The 21,064-nt window shown below is 55.1% G+C and overlaps 1 protein-coding gene and 1 long non-coding RNA gene across 4 annotated transcripts; one reads left to right on the top strand and one right to left on the bottom strand.

Moving 5' to 3' along the window:
- Positions 1–202: 202 nt before the first annotated feature.
- On the top strand, positions 203–12,501 carry ARRDC2 (arrestin domain containing 2). Of its 3 annotated transcripts, none has more exons than XM_033195285.1 (8): positions 203–702; positions 6,513–6,579; positions 6,773–6,920; positions 7,387–7,489; positions 7,578–7,834; positions 7,991–8,153; positions 8,367–8,524; positions 11,314–12,501. In XM_033195285.1, the coding sequence occupies exons 1-8, from the start codon at positions 444–446 to the stop codon at positions 11,365–11,367; spliced, it is 1,209 nt and encodes a 402-aa protein (XP_033051176.1). In that variant the 5' UTR covers positions 203–443; the 3' UTR covers positions 11,368–12,501. The 3 variants fall into 3 exon arrangements, with proteins under 3 accessions (XP_033051176.1, XP_033051177.1, XP_033051175.1); XM_033195286.1 differs by lacking the exon at positions 203–702 and adding an exon at positions 4,412–6,385 and having other exon boundaries at positions 11,290–11,424; XM_033195284.1 differs by lacking the exon at positions 203–702 and adding an exon at positions 4,417–6,385.
- Positions 11,881–19,759, bottom strand: LOC117074033. Its single transcript, XR_004433506.1, has 2 exons — positions 19,609–19,759; positions 11,881–12,859 (listed from the first exon to the last, which is right to left on the bottom strand). It is a non-coding gene; the product is annotated as an uncharacterized LOC117074033 (long non-coding RNA).
- Between the last annotated feature and the right edge of the window lie 1,305 nt (positions 19,760–21,064).

Here is a 21,064-nt window from a genome sequence, read left to right as displayed (position 1 = left end):
ACAGCCATGAAGTGACAGTGACGGGGAGACTGAGGCGGTGCCGGGTTCGGGGCGGGGGCGAATTAGACCTTAGGGCTGAGCTCTGCGGCCGCCTCGGTGCCTCCCCAGCCACCTCCGCCCCTGCCTGCCTCTGATTCAACAGCACCCACCCTACAAAAACAGGACCCGCCCAGCTCCGAGGATGGCAAAGTTAATAGCGCGGGCACGCGGGCGGCCCGTCCCCGGCGGCCCGCGCGCGTCACAGGGGCGGATGCAGAGGACCAGGAAGTTCGCCGACTACGCGCCCGCCCTGGGGCACCGGCGCCGGCCCAGGTTTGCCGGGGGGGCCCAGAGGAAGCTCGGGGGACGCGACGGGGGAGCGCGCAGACCCCGAGGATCTGCAGGCGCGCCCCGGCCGTGCGCCTCCTCGCCGCGTGTCCAGGCCGTGTCCCCCGCCGCGCGCCATGCGCCCTGGGGGCGTGCGCAGCTTCGCGCTGGAGCTGGCGCGGGGCCCGGGCGGCGCCTACCGCGGCGGGGAGCGGCTGTGCGGCCGGGTGCTGCTGGAGGCGGCGGCGCCGCTGCGGGTGCGAGCGCTCGAGGTGAAGGCTTGCGGCGGGGCGGCCACCCACTGGCTGGAGGGTCGCAGCGTGGGTGTCAACGCCTTATCCAGCGACTACGCGGCCGCCGAGACCTACCTGCGGCGTCGGCAGCTGCTGCTCCGAGGTGAGACACTCGTCGCGCCGCCCCCACAGCAGCCGGGACCCTCTTCGGGGCCGGAAACCTCTCAACTTAGAACCTCTGCGGTCGGGTGATCCTTTTCAAGGAGCAGGAACCCCCTTCCCGGCGTCCTGACCCTCCCACAGGTCAGGAGTTCAAGACTAGCCTGGGCTACATGGCGACACCCCATGTCTCCAAAAACTACAAAAATTAGCCAGGCTTAGTGGCGCGCGCCTGGAGTTCCAGCTATAGGCTGAAGTGGGAAGATCGCTTGAGCCTGGGAGGTAGAGGTTGTAATGGGCTGAGATCGCACCACTGCACTCCAGCCTGGACACCCACCCGCCCTGGTCAGGACCCCCACTAACCGGGAACGTCTACCCAGGGTCTGGGCGTTCCCTTCTGTGGAGTCAGATGCCCTCAACTTAGAGGCTGTGCGGTGGGGAGACCCCTTTCAAAGCAGGGGGACTCTCCTATTAGAGTTCAGGGAACCCCTGGGAAGTGGAGTGGGAGATCTCCCTGGTGGACCTCAGGGTCCCCGTTGATCCCAGGCCTGGAGTCCCTGATTCTCAAAGAAGACCCCCAACTCGTGTTACCCAGGGCCCCACCTCAGTTTACCCCACAGGGTCTGCAGCGCTGAGTTCTTCCCTGGGGTAGGGTTGGGGGTCTAGTGCTATTTCCCGGTGAGGAGGTGGACATGTATCCCAGAGGGGAAGAGATGAAGTGGGGTCACATTCTCCTGGGAGTCTGGGTCTTGGGCAGGTCTCTACTCTTCCCCAAACCTCAGTCTTTCTCGCACCGCAAGCGTCCCTAGCATACACAGCTGGTCACCAGTGAGCCAGGGGCCACAAAAGGAGGCAGTCCATACCCTCACACCCTACTGTGTGGCTATGGGAGGGCATCATCCTCTCTGGGCTGCCCTGGCTATTCCTCCGGGCCAAGCCAGACCTCACTATATCCGTCTGTAAAATGGGCCAGGAGGGAGGCAGACCAGATTCCCGACAGCCCCACTTTTTCCCAGCGCTGTGGGCAATAGAAGCTTTGGGCATGCAAGAGCCACAGGTGCGGGGGACCCTTCCCTCCCCAGCAGTGGAAACATAGGAGCAAGTGCGGTGGGGCGAGGCAGGAAGGAGCCTAGGAGGCACTTCCCTTCCCTGGCAACTCGGAGAACTATCTGGGGCCGCTTTCATCTGAAGGCTGCCCGGGACACTCAACGGCGACTTCCTTAAAACACTGGAGAGGCAGCCTGGTGAGGTGGCTCGTGCCTGTAATCCCAGCACTTTGGGAGGCCTAGGAGGGCAGATCACCTGAGGTCAGGAGTTCAAGACCAGCCTGGCCAACATGGTGAAACTTTGTCTCCATTAAACATACAAAAATTAGGCCGGTTGCGGTGGCTCACGCCTGTAATCCCAGCACTTTGGGAGGCCGAGACAGGCGGATCACGAGGTCAGGAGATCGAGACCATCCTGGCTAACACGGTGAAACCCTGTCTCTACTAAAAATACAAAAAAATGAGCCGGGCGTGATGGAGGCGCCTGTAGTCCCAGCTACTGGGTAGGCTGAGGCGGGAGAATGGCGTGAACCCGGGAGGCGGAGCTTGCAGTGAGCTGAGATCCGGCCACTGCACTCCAGCCTGGGCGACAGAGCAAGACTCCGTCTCAAAAAAAAATACAAATACAAATACAAAAATTAGCCGGGCGTGTTGGTGGGATCCAGTAATCCCAGCTACTAAGACAGAAGAATTGTCTGAACCTGGCAGGTGGGCAGAGGTTGCAGTGAGCTGAGTTGGCACCACTATACTCCAGCCTCTGTGACAGAGCAAAACTCTGTCTCAAAAACAAAAACAAAAAAAAAACACTGGAGATGCGAGCCTAGTGGGCCTGCGTGCCTGTGGTTCCAGCTACTACAGAGGCTGAAGCAGAACGATCGCTTGAGCCCAGAAGTTCGAGGCCAGCCTGGGCAACATAGTGAGACCTCCCACCCCCTGCCCCATTTTTCTTTCTGTTTGTTTTTGTTTTTGAGACAGGATCTTACTCTGTTGCTCAGGCTGTAGTGCAGTACCGCGATCTCGGCTCACTGCAACCTCTGCCTCCTGGGTTCAAGTGATTCTACCACCTCAGCCTCCTGAGTAGCTGTGACTACAGGTACCCGCCACCACACCCGGCTAACTTTTATTTGTTTGTTGGTTTGTTTGTGGTTTTTTTGAGACAGAGTCTCACTGTCACCCAGGCTGGAGTGCATTGGCGCCGGCGCAATCTTGCCTCACTGCAACCTCTGCCTCCTGGGTTCCAGTGATTCTCCTGCCTCAGCCTCCTGAGTAGCTGGGATTATAGGTGCCCGCCAACATGCTGGCTAATTTTTGTATTTTTGGTAGAGACGGGTTTCACCATGTTGGCCAGGCTGGTCACGAACTCCTGACCTCAGGTGATCCACACGCCTTGGCCTTCCAAAGTGCTTAGCTTACAGGCATGAGCCACCGTGCCGGCCCCCATCTCTTAAAATACATAAAAATTGGCCAGGCGCAGTGGCTCACACCTCTAATCCCGGTACTTTGGCAGGCCACAGCGGGAGGATCACCTGAGGTCAGGAGTTCAAGACCAGCCTGGCCAACATGGTGAAGCCCCCTCTCTACTAAAAATACAAAAATTAGCCGGGCTTTTTTTTTAGGCAGAATTTCACTCTTGTTGCCCAGGCTGGAGTACAATGGCGTGATCTCAGCTCACTGCAACCTCTGCCTCCCAGGTTCAAGTGATTTCCTGCCTCAGCCTCCCAAGTAGCTGGGATTACAGGCATGCGCCACCACACTCAGCTAATTTTGTTTTGTTTTGTTTTGTTTTTGAGATGGAGTCTCCCTCTATCGCCCAGGCTGGAGTGCAGTGGCGCGATCTCTGCTCACTGCAAGCTCCGCCGCCTCCCGGGTTCACGCCATTCTCCTGCCTCAGCGTCCCGAGTAGCTGGGACTACAGGCACCCGCCACCACGCACAGCTAATTTTTTTTTTTTGTATTTTCAGTGGAGACCGAGTTTCACCATGTTCGCCAGGATGGTCTTGATCTCCTGACCTCGTGATCCGCTCGCCTCGGCCTCCCAAAGTGCTAGGATTACAGGTGTGAGCCACTGCGCCTGGCCAATTTTGTATTTTTAGTAGAGACAGGGTGTCTCCATGTTGGTCAGGCTGAATTTGAACTCCCGACCTCAGGTGATCTTCCTGCCTTGGCCTCTCAAAGTGCTGGGATTACAGGCATGAGCCACCTCGCCTGGCCAATTTAAATTTAAAAATTTAAATAAAAATTTAATTTAAAAATTAGCCCAGCTACTCAGGGAGCTAAGGCAGGAGAATCTATGGAACCCAGGAGGTGGAGGTTGCAGTAAGCCGAGATGGTGCCATGCACTACAGCCTGGGTGTCAGAGTGAAACCCTGTCTCAAAAAAAAAAAAAAAAAAAAAAAATTAAATCAAAATTTGGCTGGGTGCAGTGGCTCATACCTGTAATCCCAGCACTTTGGGAGGCTGTGGTGGGCAGATGGCTTGAGCTCAAGAGTTCAAGACTAGTCTGGGCAACATGGTGAAACCCCATCTCTTCAAAAAATACAAAAATTAGCCGGGTGTGGTGGTGCATACCTGTAATCCCAGCTACTCTGGAGGCTGAGGTGGAAGGGAGGCAGAGGTTGCAGTGAACTGAGATTGTGCCACTGCACTCCAGAGATTGGGCGACAGAGTGAGATCCTGTCTCAAAAAATAAATAAATAAATAAATAAATAAATAAATTGTTAAACATTTAAGGAAAAAACAGTGACACTGGAGGCCAGTGGAGCTGCTGTGTGACCCTGGGCAGGGCTCTGCCCCTTTCTGGGCCTCTGGGGTCCATCTGTGAAATGAATTGAGGGAGGCGCTGGCTCAGTAGTCCCTTCAGGGTTACGTCATCCCGCTTCTCCTCCCGGACTTAACGGCCTACTGTCTACCCTCTAGTATCCACTGAAACCTGGCCTAAGGTCCCAGACCTTCCTTTCAACTCCAAAGACCCATCCTCCCAGGCAGCCTTCCAGGCTGATCACTGTGCCTCCAAGCCCTTCGTTCCTGTTCTGACCCCCGTGACGGACTGCGGGTGACCGTGTTTGTTTATGACCGCCCCCTCCACACCCACACACCTCACTGAGGTGGTGGAAGTCTCGTGGTCTCCTGAACCAGGCTCAGAGGCGGTCAGGGCAGGGGATGGGTTCAGCAGCAGCGCATTCCGCTGCCACGAGAGGGCGCCCGCGTCCCGCAGACGACGCAGAGGCAACTCCCGCTGGAGAAACTCCAAGCGACTTTTGTTTGGGGAAACTAAAGCCCAGAGAGGTGTCACGTGGTCCCGAAACCACACCGCAGCCGTGGACCTGGGGGTGCCCGAGCGTCCCCTGCATTCAGCTTTGTGGAGGGAAGGGGGCTGAGGATGACTGGAGCAGGCACAAGGGCTGCGGGGAAGGTAGAGTTTGCCAGAGGGTGAAAATTGGGAAAGGAACATCAGGTCGTAGGTACCGCTCCTGGGCGAATGCGCCGAGGCGCGACCGAGTGACGATATGACGGTATGTCAGGAGCAGGTTGATGACCCGGGAGCGAGGCTCTTGGAGGAGTCCGGCTGGGGCTGCACGATGATCCATGCACAACTTTCTGAGGTCAGGACTGATTTTTATTTTCTCTCGGCTCTACAGAGGTGGAAACTGAGGCTCCAAGAGGTTGTCATTTGCCCAGAGCCACCAGCTGAACGGGACTTGAATCAGGGAAGGGGTGCAGCAGGCACCAGTGTGGAGGGCGGTCCCACTCACCTCCTCCACTTCTCCCTTTGCATAGCGGGGGAAACTAGCCTGGAACAGTCATAGGCTCTCAGGCCCTCAACTGGGGCGAGAGCCCCCCGCCCCAAGTTGGGCTGGACATGCCTCGAGTCACGTCTACGAGTGGCGGCTGGTGAGCGATTAAGCCGAGAGGCTGAAAGCTCTGCTAGGTGACCTCAGGCCTGGGCCCTGCCTCAGGACCTCGTTTTCCCCTCTTTGCTCCCGGGGTCCGCGAGAGACCAGCTTTGGTGGTCTCAGGGCTTCAGTTTCTCCCTAGGGTCCGCGAGGGAGTGGGGCAGCTTTGGGCAGCCGGCGGTGAGCAGGGTCGTTTGTTATTTTGCTCCACGCTTGGGCAGAGCCACGCCCCTTGTCGCGCTATTGGTGGAGTCCCTTCAGGGGGCGGGGGAGAGACGGTGACCCCGCCCCCCCGCCCTGCCGTATAAAAGCGGCGCCGACGCACGGCGCGGGGATTTTCTGCTTGGGCTAGTGAGCGCGCCTGCGCGTTGAGGGCGATTTTGCGTTCTGAGGCTGCAGCGTCGGCACCTTGAGCTGCGGGTTCACGGGTTCGAGGCCAGGTTCCGCGTGTCGTGGGTTCGCACCCCAGACGCGATGCTATTCGACAAGGTGAAAGCGTTCTCGGTACAGTTGGATGGTGCGACCGCGGGCGCCGAGCCCGTGTTCAGCGGCGGCCAGGCCGTGGCGGGCCGGGTGCTGCTGGAGCTGGCAAGCGCTGTGCGCGTGGGTGCCCTGAGGCTGCGCGCGCGGGGCCGCGCCCATGTGCACTGGACCGAGTCGCGCAGCGCGGGCTCGAGCACGGCTTACACGCAGAGCTACAGTGAGCGCATGGAGGTCGTAAGCCACCGTGCCACGCTCCTGACGCCAGGTATGGATGGGTGATCCCTGCTCAGCGCACCGGTTGTGTGCCAGCCACCACCTGGATGGCGGTACCTTTGTCAGCCCTGGGACCCCCACGCAAGCGCTCAGTCGTCTCCTTTTGCTCCTACCTGCAGATACTGGGGAGACCACGACGCTGCCTCCTGGGCGCCATGAGTTCCTGTTCAGCTTCCAGCTGCCCCCGTAAGTCCTCTGAGGTGCAGGGTTGCCCTAAGCCTGCAGCCCCTTCCAGATTTGTACCTCCAATACTGGATATCTGGGCACCTCTGAGCCACAAAACCCTCCCTCTCGGAGGCCCCTAGGGTGTCTGTGTCTCCTTCTCCCTGCCTGTGTGTCTCTGTATCTTGTCCCCTGAAGTCCCATCCCTCCACCCCAGGACCCTGGTGACATCCTTCGAGGGCAAACATGGTAGTGTCCGCTACTGTATCAAGGCAACCCTGCACCGGCCCTGGGTCCCAGCACGCCGGGCAAGGAAGGTGTTCACTGTCATTGAGCCTGTGGATATCAACACGCCAGCCCTGCTGGTGAGTGGCCACCCTTCGGAGGGTAGGATGGGAGTATTGTAGGAAGGGGCCTGGCTGCTGGGTGACACCAACCGATAAGATGGAGGTCATAGGTGGGCCCTGGCAGGGAGGGAGGCAGGTGTGGGAATGCGTGTGGAATCCACTGCTATCTGCACCCATTTGCCGTGTGACTCTGGGCAAGTGTCTTGCCCTCTCTGAGCCTCAGGTGCCTCTTCTGTGAAACAGACCAGAGCTAGGGCTTACCAACAGCGAATTACACACCAAACACTTGGCTTGTACATTTCATTTCTGGCTTTATAAGATGGGTTGTGTCCCTGGCTCTATTTAACAGATAGTTCCTGGATTGTTAAAAAGAAACCAAGCCCTGCCCAAAGTCCTCCCTCAGCTGGGGGTGGTTTGGAAGCTCCACAGCGACTGTGGTTTGCACAAAGTGACTCATCCACATCACTTTCCTCTACACCGACAGGCACCTCAAGCGGGGGCTCGGGAAAAGGTTGCCCGATCCTGGTACTGTAACCGTGGCCTCGTCTCCCTTTCGGCCAAGATCGACCGGAAGGGCTACACCCCAGGTAGCAGGCGGATGGGACAGGGTCGGGATGGGAGCTGGTGTCGGGGCTGCAGGAGGGGAAACTGAGGCCCCACTGCTCCTTGCTGCAGGAGAGGTCATCCCTGTCTTTGCCGAGATCGACAACAGCTCCACACGTCCTGTGCTGCCTCGGGCAGCCGTGGTGCAGACACAGACGTTTATGGCCCGAGGTGCCCGAAAGCAGAAACGGGCGGTGGTGGCCAGCCTCGCAGGAGAGCCGGTGGGCCCCGGGCAGCGGGCGCTGTGGCAGGGCCGGGCACTGCGGATCCCCCCAGTAGGTCCTTCCATCCTGCACTGCCGTGTTCTGCATGTGGACTATGCACTCAAGGTAGGGCACCCTGCTGGCCCTGGGGGACAGCGGCCACATTCACCCTGTATTCCCTCAGACTGGGGGAAGCTGAGGCCTCAGTCTCCCCAGGCATAGGAGGGAGGTGGGAGTCGGGGAGGTTGCCTGGGCACCCTCCCTCATGGTTCCTTCCTCCAGGTCTGTGTGGATATCCCGGGAACGTCCAAGCTGCTGCTGGAGCTGCCGCTGGTGATTGGCACCATTCCCTTGCACCCTTTTGGCAGCCGCTCTTCCAGCGTGGGCAGCCACGCCAGCTTCCTGCTGGACTGGAGGCTGGGGGCCTTGCCGGAGCGGCCTGAGGGTAAGCTCCCACCGTGCTTGCATGCAGAGGGTGGGTGGATACACGGAGAGATGGACGCCGGGTCAACTCTCTCACCACGAGTCCCCCGGAATCCCAACCAAAGGACACACAGCCTGGCAGCCCCCGAGCTGGCACAAGCCAGCTCCTGGCCCCTGGTCCCTTGGAGGAGGGCTCTCTCTTGCCAAACTCACCCGCCCTGTCTCTCACTTCCAGCTCCTCCTGAGTACTCAGAGGTGGTAGCCGACACTGAGGTGGCAGCCTTGGGGCAGAGCCCCTTCCCACTCCCGCAGGACCCCGAAATGAGCCTTGAAGGCCCGTTCTTCGCCTACATCCAAGAGTTCCGCTACCGCCCACCACCCCTGTACTCCGAGGTGAGCTCAGGGGTCTGAGAACCACCCACGCCTCTCTGGGCCCTGGGAGCCTCGATGGGGTGGCAGACATAGTAGATGGGTTTGTTTTTTGTGTTTTAGACAGGCTCTTGCTCTGTCACCCAGGCTGGAGTGCAGTGGCATAATCATAGCTCACTGCACCCTCAACCTCCTGGGCTCAAGCAATCCTCTCGCCTCAGCCTCTTGAGTAGCTGGGACTACAGGCGCATGCTGCCACATCCTGCGTTTGTGTTTTGTTTTATTTTGCTTTGGTTTTTGAGATGGAGTTTCACTTTTGTCACCCAGGCTGAAGTGCAATGGTGTGCTCTCGGCTCACTTCAACCTCCGCATCCCTGGTACAAGCGATTCTCCTGCCTCAGCCTCCCGAGTAGCTGGGATGACAGGTGTTAGCCACCAGCCCAGCTAATTTTTGTATTTTTAGTAGAGACAGGGTTTCACCATATTGGTCAGGTTGGTCTCGAACTCCTGACCTCAGGTTATTGCCTGCCTTAGCATCCCAAAGTGCTGGGATTATATGCGTGAGCCACCACACTCGGTCAATTTTTGCATTTTTTGTAGAAATGGGGTCTCACTATGTTGCCCAGGCTGGTCTTGAACTCCTGGGCTCAAGTGAACTCCTGAACTCCTCCCACCTTGGCCTCCCCAAAGTGCTGGGATTACAGGCGTCAGCCACTGCACCCAGTTGGCAGTGGATTTTAATTGTTGACAGAATTTCTTTTTTTTTTTTTTTTGAGACGGAGTCTCGCTCTGTTGCCCAGGCTGGAGTGCAGTGGCCGGATCTCAGCTCACTGCAAGCTCCGCCTCCCGGGTTTATGCCATTCTCCTGCCTCAGCCTCCCGAGTAGCCGGGACCACAGGCGCCGGCCACCTCGCCCCGCTAGTTTTTTTTTTTTTTTTGTATTTTTTAGTAGAGACGGGGTTTCACCGTGTTAGCCAGGATGGTCTCAATCTCCTGACCTTGTGATCCGCCCGTCTCGGCCTCCCAAAGTGCTGGGATTACAGGCTTGAGCCACTGCGCCCAGCCCAGAATTTCTATACGTACAGTCGGCCCTCTGCATTAGCTGGTTTGGAATCTACAGATTCAATCAAACATGGGTCAGAGACATTTGAAAAATAAATACATACATGGATAATACAGATTAAAAATATGATAGGCTGGGTGCAGGGGCTCACGCCTATAATGCCAGCACTTTGAGAAGCCAAGATGGGAGGACTGCTTGAGGCCAGGAGTATAAGACCAACCTGGGTACCATAGCAATACCCCCATGTCTACTGCAAATAATACAAAATTACCCAGGCGTGGTGGAGCCCCTCTATGGTCGGGAGGCTGAGGCAGGAGGATCACTTGAGCCCAGGAGTTTGAGGCTACAGTGAGCAATGATTGTGCTACTACACACTCCAGTCTGGGAGACAAAACAAGACCTTATCTCAATACTACTACTAATAGTAATAATGCAACATAACAGTGATTAAACAGCATTTATATTGTGTGTGTGTGTGTGTGTGTGTGTGTGTGTGTGTGTATAAATATATATATTTTTTTGAGATGGAGTCTTGCTGTGTCACCCAGGCTGGAGTGCAGTGGCACAATCTTGACTCACTGCAACCTCCACCTCCCAGATTCAAGCAATTTTCCCTATCTCAGCCTCCCGAGTAGCTGGGATTACAGGCGTCCACCACCATGTCCGGCTAATTTTTGTATTTTTCAGTAGAGATAGGGTTTTGCCATGTTGGTCAGGCTGGTCTCGAACTCCTGACCTCAGGTGATCTACCTGCCTTGGCCTCCCAGAATGCTGGGATTACAGGTGTGAGCCACCACACCCGGCCATAAAGTATTATAGGTAATCTACAAGAGATTTAAAGTACACAGGAGGGCTGGACACAGTGGTTTATGCCTGTAATCCCATCACTTTGGGAGGCTGAGGTGAGCAGATCACTTGAGGTTAGGAGTTTGAGACCAGCCTGGCCAACATGGCAAAACCAGGTCTCTACCAAAAACACAAAAATTAGCCGGGCATGGTGGTGTCCACCTGTGATCCCAGCTACTCAGGAGGCTGAGGCGGGAGAATCGCTTGAACCCAAGAGGTAGAGGTTGCAGTGAGCCGAGATGGTGCCACTGCATTCCAGCCTGGGTGACAGAGCGAGACTCTGTCTTGAAAAATAAAATGAGACCGGGCGCGGTGGCTCACATCTGTAATCCCAGCACTTTGGGAGGCCGAGACGGGTGGATCACGAGGTCAGGAGATTGAGACCATCCTGGCGAACATGGTGAAACCCCGTTTCTACTGAAAATACAAAAAAATTAGCCGGGCGTGGTGGAGGGCGCCTGTAGTCCCAGCTTCTAGGGAGGCTGAGGCAGGAGAATGGTGTTAACCCAGGAGGCGGCGGAGCTTTCAGTGAGCGGCGATTGCGCCACTGCACTCTAGCCTGGGCGACAGAGTGAGACTCCGTCTCAAAAGAAAGAAAAATAAAGTACACAGGAGGATGGGCTTAGACTATCTGCAAATATTATGCCATTTTATATCAGGGATCTGAGTATCTGTGGATTTTGGTATCCACGGGGTTCCTGGAACCAATCCCCTGTGAATACCAAGGGACAGTATACGCTCCACTCCAGAACCCTCCTTGCACCCCAGTCTGCCCTAGACACCACCTCTGGATGGCCTCTTCCCTGGTCAAGGGTGGGAGTTGGGAGATGGCTGGATGGGGAGGGGTATTTCTGAATTTCTGTTTCCGGTGTCCTCTCAGGCTTAATGGTAACATTTCTCTCAGGAGGATCCAAACCCACCCTCTGGGGCCATGAGGCCGCGCTGCATGACTTGCTGAACGTCACAGGGACCCCGTGAGGAACAAGGTTGCACACCGGCTTTCAGCCATCGTGACTGTGGGGAGCGGCTGGACCAAGGGCTGACCTCCCTGACTGCATTTAAGCTGGGAAACCAAGTCTCAGAGTGAGGCGGGGCCTTTCAGATATCACATGGGACAGAGGAAGAGCCCAGCTGGAGTCTGACTTATCTGGACCGCCACTGTCCTTGTGAGGCATGGAATGTCCAGTGCAGAATCCCAGAGACTGTTTAATAACCTGTCTTCCCAGCCTGTCGGCAGTGCTGGAGTCCACCAGGAGCCTTCAATCTGGGAGAAATAGAGCCGGACATAGACAGTTCCAGCATCACGAAACCAGAAGAAGAGACCTGCAGCTGTGAGAATCCAGACAGGAAGCAGAGATGGCATCCTTGCAGAAAGGGCATTTTAGCTGAGGCTTTGGAGTACAAACAGGAGCTCAGCAGGCAGACGAATGAGGAAGAAAAGTCAGAGAAGGTCAGAGCTGAGTGACGTTTGGAATCCACCCCGTTTATTGTAGAACTGGGGGTTCAGAGGGCAGGTGCCTCAAAGTTGAGGCCACACAGTGAGGTCCGGTGGGTGAAAGGACCCAGGAACGAGGCGTTCAGGAAAGCAGGTTGTCAGAGCTATGTGGAGTCTGTGGGTGGCAGGGGCAGCCACTCCAGCCTTTGAAGACTGAAAGCCAGAGGTTCCTGGCGCAGGCTTGGACTTCCTGGGAGCTCCTCCAAGTACCCAGGGGCATCAGAGCTGCCTGGGTGTTCCATGGCCCAGGGAGCCCAGGTTCAGGGTAGGACAGGCAAGACCAGATACCTAAAGTGCAAAGTGAAAGCACTGGGCTCCGCGTTAAATGATGAAGAATTCAAGACAGTGACAACATTGCGTTATACCTGGGGACAGAGGTCAGCCTAAGGTGACAGCCGGGGACTACTGTGCTTCCGGAGGCTCCTGTGTCCTGGAGGAGAAGAGCACTAGAGGGGGCAGCTGGACAAGCTCCCAACTGCAGAGTGCCAGCGCTGGCTGGGGCAGGGCCCCGGCCTGGGACTCAGCATTTCTGATATGCCTTAAGAAATCATTATTTTGTACAGTTATTTTTTAAAAGTAAATGTGTGGAGAAAGAAACCAGGCTTCTTGGTTTATTTTCCACCTCCATCCGGCTGCTGAGGGAACTGGGACTGCCATTCCTGGTCACTATCTTGGAGACTAAATTCCTGGCCAAGGAAAGCGGAGGGGCCCATGATTCAGAAGGGGAAACTGAGGACAAGGACTGGCCTCAGTTCTGGGGGTTGGCCCAAGGACACATGAGGAGGCTGAGCTTGGGTGGGAGCCGAGCCCTGGGCCCCTTACTTGCACTCCCTGTGGGAGTCTCAGAGGCTGGCGGGGGCTGAACAGTGGAAGCCAAGCAGAAAAGTCCTCTGTCCTCAGAGAGTGGCGGGCTGGGGCTGGGAGGAGCCGCTTGAGTACAGGAACATCCTGTTACCTGAGTCTAGGTTTGGTTTTTGTAGGTTTTTTTTTTTTGGTGGTTGTTTTTTGTTTTTAGAGGGAGTCTTGCTGTGTCGCCCAGGCTGGAGTGCAGTGGTGTGATCTCAGCTCACTGCAACCTCTGCCTCCTAGGTTCAAGCGATTCTCCTGCCTCAGCCTCCCAAGTAACTGGGATTACAGGTGCCTGCCACCATACCTGGCTAATTTTTGAATTTTTAGTAGAGATGGGGTTTCTTTTTTTCTTTTCTTTTTTTTTAAGACAGAGTTTCATTCTGTCACCAGGCTGGAGTGCAATGGCTTGGTCTCGGCTCACTGCAACCTCCACCTCCCAGGTTCAAACTATTCTCCTGTTTCAGCCTCAAAAGTAGCTGGAATTACAGGCATGTGCCACCACACCTGGCTAATTTTTCTATTTTTTTTAATAGAGACAGGGTTTCACCATGTTGGCTAGGCTGGTTTCAAACTCCTGACCTCAGGTGATCTGCCTCCCTCAGCCTCCAAAAGTGCTGGGATTACAGGCATGAGCCACCATGCCTAACCCTGGATTTGTTTTTATTGAGGTAAAATTAGCATACTATAAAATTCACCATTTGAAAGTGTTCAATTTAGTACACTTTACAATGTAGCATTTAGTATATTCATAATGTTTCTTTTGTTTTGTTTTGAGACAGTCTCACTCTGTTGCCCAGGTTGGACTGCAATGGCCCCATCACAGCAGCCTCAACCTCCTGGGCTCAAGAGATCCGCTTACCTCAGCCCCCCAAGCAGTTGGGACCACAAGTGTGTACCAGCACACCCAGCTAATTATTTTTTTGTAGAGACATGATCTCCCTTTGTTTCCCAGGTGGGTCTCGAACTCCTGGGCTCAAGCAGTCCTCCTGCCTCAGCCTCCCAAAGTGCTGGGATTACAGGTATAAGCCACCACAACCGACCTGGCTATTTACAATGTTATGCAACCATCACCACCATCTATTTCCAGAACATTTCTATCCCTGCCAAAGGAAACCCCGTCCCCACTAGTGATTAATCCCCATTCCCCCTCCCCCACCTCTGGCAACCACTAATCCACTTTCTGTCTCTATGGATTTGCCTGTTTTGAACATTTCACATTGACGGAATCATGCAGCCTTTTGTGTCTGGCTTTTATCACTCAGCGTGTTTTTGGGGTTCATCCACATTGTACCATGTATCATTCCTTTTTCTGGTTGAGTAATATTCCATTGTCTGCATAGACCACATTGTGTTTAGCCATTCATCCGCAGATGGACATCTGGGCTGTTTCCATGGCTTCGCTATAGTGAATCTTGCTGCTAAGAACACGCGTGTTCAAGGATTTCTTTGAAAACCCACGGAGCTGTTAGGTGGCCCTAGTGGCATGCGGCTGTTATTCTTCTGGAGTTACAGGTGGGGATAGTGAGCTCAAGAGAAAGAGACTAGCCTGGCCGACATGGTGAAATCCTGTCTCTTCTAAAAAGAATACAAAAATTAGCCAGCTGTGGTGGCAGGCACTTGTAATCTCAGCTACTCGGGAGGCTGAGGCAGAAGAATCACTTGGACCTAGGAGGTAGAGGCTACAGTGAGCCGAGATCATGACACCGCACTCCAGCCTGGGTGACAGAGTGAGACCCTTTCTCAAAAAAAAAAAAAAAAAAAAAAAAAAGGAAAGGAAGAAGGAAAGGAAAGGAAGGGAAAAGAAAAGAAAGTGGGGGAGGGAGGCAGAGAGAAAGAGGGAGGAAAGAGGAAGGAAGGGAGGGAGGGAGGAAGGGAGGAAGGAAGGAAGGAAGGAGGAAGGAAGGAAGGAAGGAAGGTTGGAAGGAAAGAAAGAAGGAAGGGGCCGGGCGCAGTGGCTCAAGCCTGTAATCCCAGCACTTTGGGAGGCCGAGACGGGCGGATCATGAGGTCAGGAGATTGAGACCATCCTGGCTAACACGGTGAAACCCCGTCTCTACTAAAAAATACAAAAAACTAGCTGGGCAAGGTTGCGGGCGCCTGTAGTCCCAGCTACTCGGGAGGCTGAGGCAGGAGAATGGCGTAAACCCGGGAGGTGGAGCTTGCAGTGAGCTGAGATCTGGCCACTGCACTCCAGCCTGGGCGACAGAGCAAGACTCCGTCTCAAAAAAAAAAAAAAGAAGGAAGGAAAAGAGATGCCCTCCCCAGGGTCCCACAGTCAGGACTGAGACAGCCAGCACTCAAAACTGCCCCTTGGGCCAGGCACAGTGGCTCACACATGTAAATCTCAGCACTTTGGGAGGCCAAAGCAGGAGGATTGCTTGAGCTCATGAGTTTGAGACCAGCTTGGGAAACATAGCAAGGTCCTGACTCTACAAAAAATATTAAAAATTAACCAGGTGTGGCAGTGTGGACCTCTAATTCTAGCTACTCAGGAGGATGAGGTTGGGAGTATCACTTGAGCCTGGGAAGTAAAGGCTGCAGCGAGCTATGATAGCACCACTGTACTCTAGCCTGGGCGACAGAGCAAGATCCTGTCTCAAAAAATATATATAAACACTGCCCCTTAGACTCCAGTGTCCATGCCCCCCCCAGGCCACATGATACTATGCCCCTCAAGCTCCTGCTGAAGCTCCATCTGTTCCACCTAAGCCCTCATGCCCCTCCAAGTTTGGGCAAGGCCTTATTGAAACCCTGGTCTGGGCCGGGCACGGTGGCTCACGCCTGTAATCCCAGCACTTTGGGAGGCTAAGGCTGGCGGATCATGAGGTCAGGAGATCGAGACCATCCTGGCTAACATGATGAAACCCCGTCTCTACTAAAAATACAAAAAATTAGCTGGGCATGGTGGCGGGCGCCTGTAGTCCCAGCTACTGAGGAGGCCGAGGCAGGAGAATGGCACGAACCTGGGAGGCGGAGCTTGCAGTGAGCTGAGATCGTGCCACTGTACTCCAGCCTGGGCAACAGAGCGAGACTCCGTCTCAAAAAAAAAAAAAAAAAATCCTAGTCTGATACCCCAGGATGTCCCAGTCAGCTTGCCCAAGGCAGCAGAAATTAACTGGCAGGCTGGAGTGGCCATTGTCAGGGCCAGGAGCCAGGGATGAGGACTGGGGGACCCAGGGACTGGACACAAGGAGATCTGCGTTAGGACCTGGCTCTGTGTATGATTCCAGGCAGGTCACCTTGTGTCTGAGCCTGTTTTGTCATCTGAGACTCTGGGAGACAGCCCACCCCTCACACCCTGCCACAGTCCTCAATCACTTCCTTCCTCTGGCCTGAGGGTGAGCCCTCCTTTCCTGCTACCCCTGGTCCTAAGGTCCACCGAGACCTCCTTTGACCTGGCATCAAGCTTGGAGCATGCTATATGTGGAAGGTCCCGGGGGCCAGGCAGAGGGGAAGCGTTCCCACAACACAGTCACTAGAAGCCGAACTGACACTCTCAGTAGGAAATGAGTTCTTTGTCACGCGGGGTGTGCAAGACCTAAGAGATCGGTTTCCAGATCCATGTTCCCAAACAGAGGAGAGTCTACGGTATTTATTCCAGCAAGGGATGTGGGTACAGTGGGACCAAAAGATTCCGCCCAGCGGGGGTGGGAGGACAAGACGCCCGGTGTCCTCAGGACTCCTGAGTCTGCAGCTATGGGGAACTTGATCCCAACAGAAGCAGAACTTTCCGGTTCACATGATCGACAACCAGGATAAAGCTGGCCCAGGTAGTCCCAATTCAGGAAACTTCCTGAACTTCCCAGGGAGGGGCCCAGGGAGCCCAAAGGCCGGTGGTCAATTTCTATCCAACATGAAATAAGGCTGGGCGCGGTGGCTCATGCCTGTAATCCCAGCACTTTGAAAGGCTGAGGTGGGAGGATCACGTGAGGCCAGGAGTTTGAGACCAACCTGGTCAACAGAGTGAGACCCCATCTCCACACACACACAAAAAAAGTAAACATTAGCCGGGCCTGATGGCATGTGGTCCCAGTTACTCAGGAGACTGAGGCAGGAAGATCACTTGGCCCAGGAGGTCTAGCCTGCAGTGAGCTGTGATCAAACCACTGTACTCCAGCCTGAGTGACGTGGCAAGAATTTTTCTTAAATAATAATAATAATAATAACAACAACAACAACAAACCCCGCACCTCTATAGGCCCATAAGACCCCTTGCCCACCTTTCCCTCCAGCTCCCCATCTCTCCCTGTCTGCTACTCAAACACTCCAAGCTGATTTTTATTTTTATTTTTGTTTTTTAGACAGAGCCTCGCTCTGTTGCCCAGACTGGAGTGCAGTGGCTCAATTTCGGCTCACTGCAACCTCCGCCTCCCAGGTTCAAGTGATTCTGCTGCCTCAGCCTCCCAAGTAGCTGTGACTACAGGTGCACGCCACCATGCTCAGCTAATTTTTGTATTTTTAGTAGAGACTGGGTTTCACCATACTGGTCAAGCCGGTCTTGAACACCTGACCTCAAATGATCCACCTGCCTCGGCCTCCCAAAGTGCTGGGATTACAGGTGTGAGCCACCACGCATAGCCCTCCAAGATGATTTTTACCTTGGGGACTTCTCATGTACTAGTTCCCCTGTGAAAAGGCTCTTCCCCCATTGGTGGTTTCTCTTTACCCCCTGGCCTCACCTTTTCAGAGCCACTCCAACCTCCTGGCCAAAGTTGCCACCCACTCCATCACTCCTTCTCCTATCTCTCTGTTTTGTAGTCTTCCTAGCCCTCATCACGCTCTGAAATGACTACCTAGATGTTCATTTGTTTGTCTGACGCTTTGTGGGCAGGGCCAGGTCCAGGCTCTGACCCCAGCCCCAGCGTTATACAGCAGGCATGAGGGTGGTTGACTAAGTGACGGGGGGACTGCTGCTCTGCCTACTCGGATGTGGATGAAGACTCCTCCTTTTTATTTATTTATTTATGTATTTATTTTTGTTTTGTTTTGTTTGAGATGGAGTCTCACTCCCTTGCCCAATCTGGAGTGGAGAGCCTCAGTCTTGGCTCACTGCAAACTCTGCCAGCTGAGTTCAAGCAATTCTCATGCCTTGGCCTCCTGAGTAGCTGGGATTACAGGTATGTGCCACCGCACCCAGCTAATTTTTGTATTTTTAGTAGAGTCAGGGTTTCACCATGTTGCCCAGGCTGGTCTTGAACTCCCGACCTCAGGTGATCTGCCCACCTTGGCCTTCCAAAGTGCTGGGATTACAGGCGTGAGCCACCATGCCCAGCTCGGTGAAGATTCTGATGGGGGTGGAGGTATCACCCCTTGCACTTGCTCCCAAGACCCCCTAGAGTCAGACGTGTCCCCCATGCAGAGAGTCAAATGCCAGGTCTCTATCTCTCAATGTCTCTGTCTGTCTCATTCTGACTCTGACCATCTTTTCTTTCCCATCTCTGTCTCTCTCTCAATGTCTCTCTTGCTTACTGTCTCTGTCTCTCAGTCTTGTTGCCCCTGTACTTCTGTCTCTATCTCCCTGTCTCTGTCTCCCTCTGTCTCTGACTCTGTCACTATCTCTCTTGGCCACCATCTCTCTATCTCTCTGGGTCCCTGACTCTCTCACCATCTCTGCCGCCTGCCCTGGCCCGGCCAGTTGGGGGACAAGGGGTGACAAGCAGTCAGGGCGCCTGCCGCTTGTTTTCCCGCCCATGCTGGCAAGGAGCCCAGCCCTGCCGGGCTACTGTTCAGGAATCCACCAGCCTCCCTGCTCCAGCCACCAGGCGCGGCCACCGCCAGCCCTCCACCCAGCACATTCTGTCCCAAGCAAAGAGCGCCAGGGGTGGGGTGGGGGTAGGGGTGGGAGGGGGACGCATTCCTGCTGAGCTCTAGTTACAGGACAGCTTGTCCTGGTGGCCCCACCAGCACAGCCTCCTGATGGCTCCCCATCCTGCTCTGGGGTTAGACCTTCCTGAATGAGGCCAAACCCCCTCTTCCAGTTCGTGCCCACCTCAGGGCCTTTGCACCAGCCGTGCCTTCCACCTGGCACTCTGTCTCCCTAGATCTCCCCAACACCTCCTCCGCCTGCACATCTGAGACCTCACATCACCTTCTCAGCAAGTCCCCTCTGTCCCTAGGCCAGGGCACCCTGAATTCCCCTCCTGCTGCCCCAGTGCATTTAACTTCCTGGTCCTCCCCACCTCCCCGGGGTTACATATTCACTCGTTTGTTGATGTGGTGTCTATTACACCAGGGCCCCACTGTGTCCAAGCACCCCGAACACACAGTAGGCAGCTCAGTGAAGGTTTTTACAATTGACATCTTTTCCTCCGAAAGCTCAGCCCGCCCAGGTTCACCCATGTGGCTCCCCAGTTCCTGACCTACCCCACCCCTGCCTCGCCCTGCCTCCACCACCCCTGCACCCCAATGCACCAGGATTTTCCAAGCCCCCCTGCCTTGGCCCAGGGAATTCTCTCAGATGTACCTTTCTGAGAGAGGGGCTGGGTGCATTGAGGGGCAGGGGCAGCTGGAGTTCAGACGCACCTTTTGAGCGAGGGGCTGGGCCTCTCTGTCACTGGGCTCCAGGCACAGGGCAGTCATGATGTACACACACACATGCAAACACACACGCACACTAAGCCTCTCAGCAACACAGACAAACCAGCCAGTGAACTCGGGCACAAGCAGCCGGGCATGTGGTGTTCATGGGGTGCTCACATGTGAGGTCCCCCAACTCTTAGGGTGATGTGGTTATGGCCTGGATCCTACAGGTGGGGCCCAGACGTGGGCTTTGAACCCACGCCAGGTATGCACAAACCTATCCAAACACACACGTCTCTGCCCTCGCTTCCCCCACCCGGGAGTCATCCCCCACACCTTGTTTTTGATGTTCAGGAAAGTCCCCAGAAAGCATCGGGCCCGGGCAAGGGGCCAGGAGGAAATGGTGACTCAGCCGGTGGCCATCAGTGCCTGCCACGCTGGGCTGGGTGGCCTGATCTGGACTGGGCGGCCCTATCTGAGAGGATCCACAGAAAACAACAATAAGAGATGAGGACGTGGGTGCGGGGTAAAAAGGACTTGGCCCAAGAACGATCAGAGAGGGAATGGACCACCCTGTGCTCCAACACTTCAACCCTGCTGGGCCTGATTGACAAGTGGGGAAACTGAGACACAGGGAACAAGTGACTTGGCCAAGACCACCCAGCCAAGATGGTACAGGCAAGGGGATCCCTAAGTCCTTAGCACAGGGGTCTGGGGGAGTGTCTACCTGTCCTACTTTTTTTTTTTTTTTTTTTTTTTTGAGACAGGGTCTCACTCTATCCGTCAGGCTGGAATGCAGTGGCACGATCTCAGCTCACTGCAATCTCCGCCTCCTGGGTTCAAGTGATTCTCCTGCCTCAGCCTCCAAGTAGCTGTGATTACAGGCACCTGCCCTCACGCCCAGCTAATTTTTGTATTTTTAGTAGAGACGAGGTTTCACCATGTTGGCCAGGCTGGTCTCAAACTCCTGACCTCAGGTGATCTGCCCACCTCGGCCTGCCAAAGTGCTCGGATTACAGGCATGACCCATGGTGCCCGGCTCCGTGCCCTACTTTCTGAGGCTCAGAAAGACCCAGATCTACTTCCTGGTTTCCTGTGTGGTCGTGTGACCAGGCCTGGCCAATTAGAGCCTTTTGTTATCACAGACACAGGGATTGGTTCAGGGGTGGGCACGTGATCCTGGCTGGGCCAATCATGTTACGAGTTTGGAGACTCCCTGGAAGAAGGCCTAGAAGTAAGGAAAATCATCTTGGACGCATAATGAGGACAGTGGATCAGAGAGTCGTAAGGACACTGGTGAAGAGCAGAGCAGGACTCACACAACCCCAGATCCCCGTGGAGTCAGGGTGGAGCCAGAGGGAAGGCTGAAGGCTGGAGGGTCCTCAGAGGCCTTGCAGAAAGAGAGGCCATTGGAGTTGGGGCTTTGATGGATGAAGAGGAACTAGGGAAAGGCATCCAGACAGAAGGAACCGCCTGTACAACCACAGCAGGCAGGTGGGAGCTAGGCGTGTCCTCAGCCACCCCAGTGGCCCCATGGGGCTGGAGCATAGAGAAGCATCTGCAAATGTGTTTATTTATTTAATATTTGAGATGGAGTTTTGCTCTGTTGCCCAGGCTGGAGTGCAGTGGCACGATCTTGGCTCACTGCAACCTCTGCCTCCTGGGTTCAAGCGATTCTCCTGTCTCAGCCTCCTGAGCAGCTGGGATTACAGGCGCACGCCACCATGCGCAGCTAATTTTTTTGTATTTTTAGTAGAGACGGGGTTTCACCATGTTAGCCAAGCTGGTCTTG

The sequence above is a fragment of the Trachypithecus francoisi genome, unplaced genomic scaffold (genome assembly GCF_009764315.1).
Source record: "Trachypithecus francoisi isolate TF-2019V2 unplaced genomic scaffold, Tfra_2.0 Lachesis_group5, whole genome shotgun sequence".
Taxonomy (NCBI): Eukaryota; Metazoa; Chordata; class Mammalia; order Primates; family Cercopithecidae; genus Trachypithecus; species Trachypithecus francoisi.
The sequence above is the reverse complement of the archived record's forward strand: the minus strand, read 5'-3'. Positions and strand labels throughout refer to the sequence as shown.

Coding starts and splice junctions, on each gene's coding strand:
- ARRDC2 (XM_033195284.1), top strand. CDS start 6,112: ATGCTATTCGACAAGGTGAAAGCGTTCTCGGTACAGTTGGATGGTGCG. Junction 7,490..7,577: donor CCGGAAGGGCTACACCCCAG/GTAGCAGGCGGA, acceptor TCCTTGCTGCAG/GAGAGGTCATCCCTGTCTTT. Junction 8,154..8,366: donor CTTGCCGGAGCGGCCTGAGG/GTAAGCTCCCAC, acceptor TCTCACTTCCAG/CTCCTCCTGAGTACTCAGAG.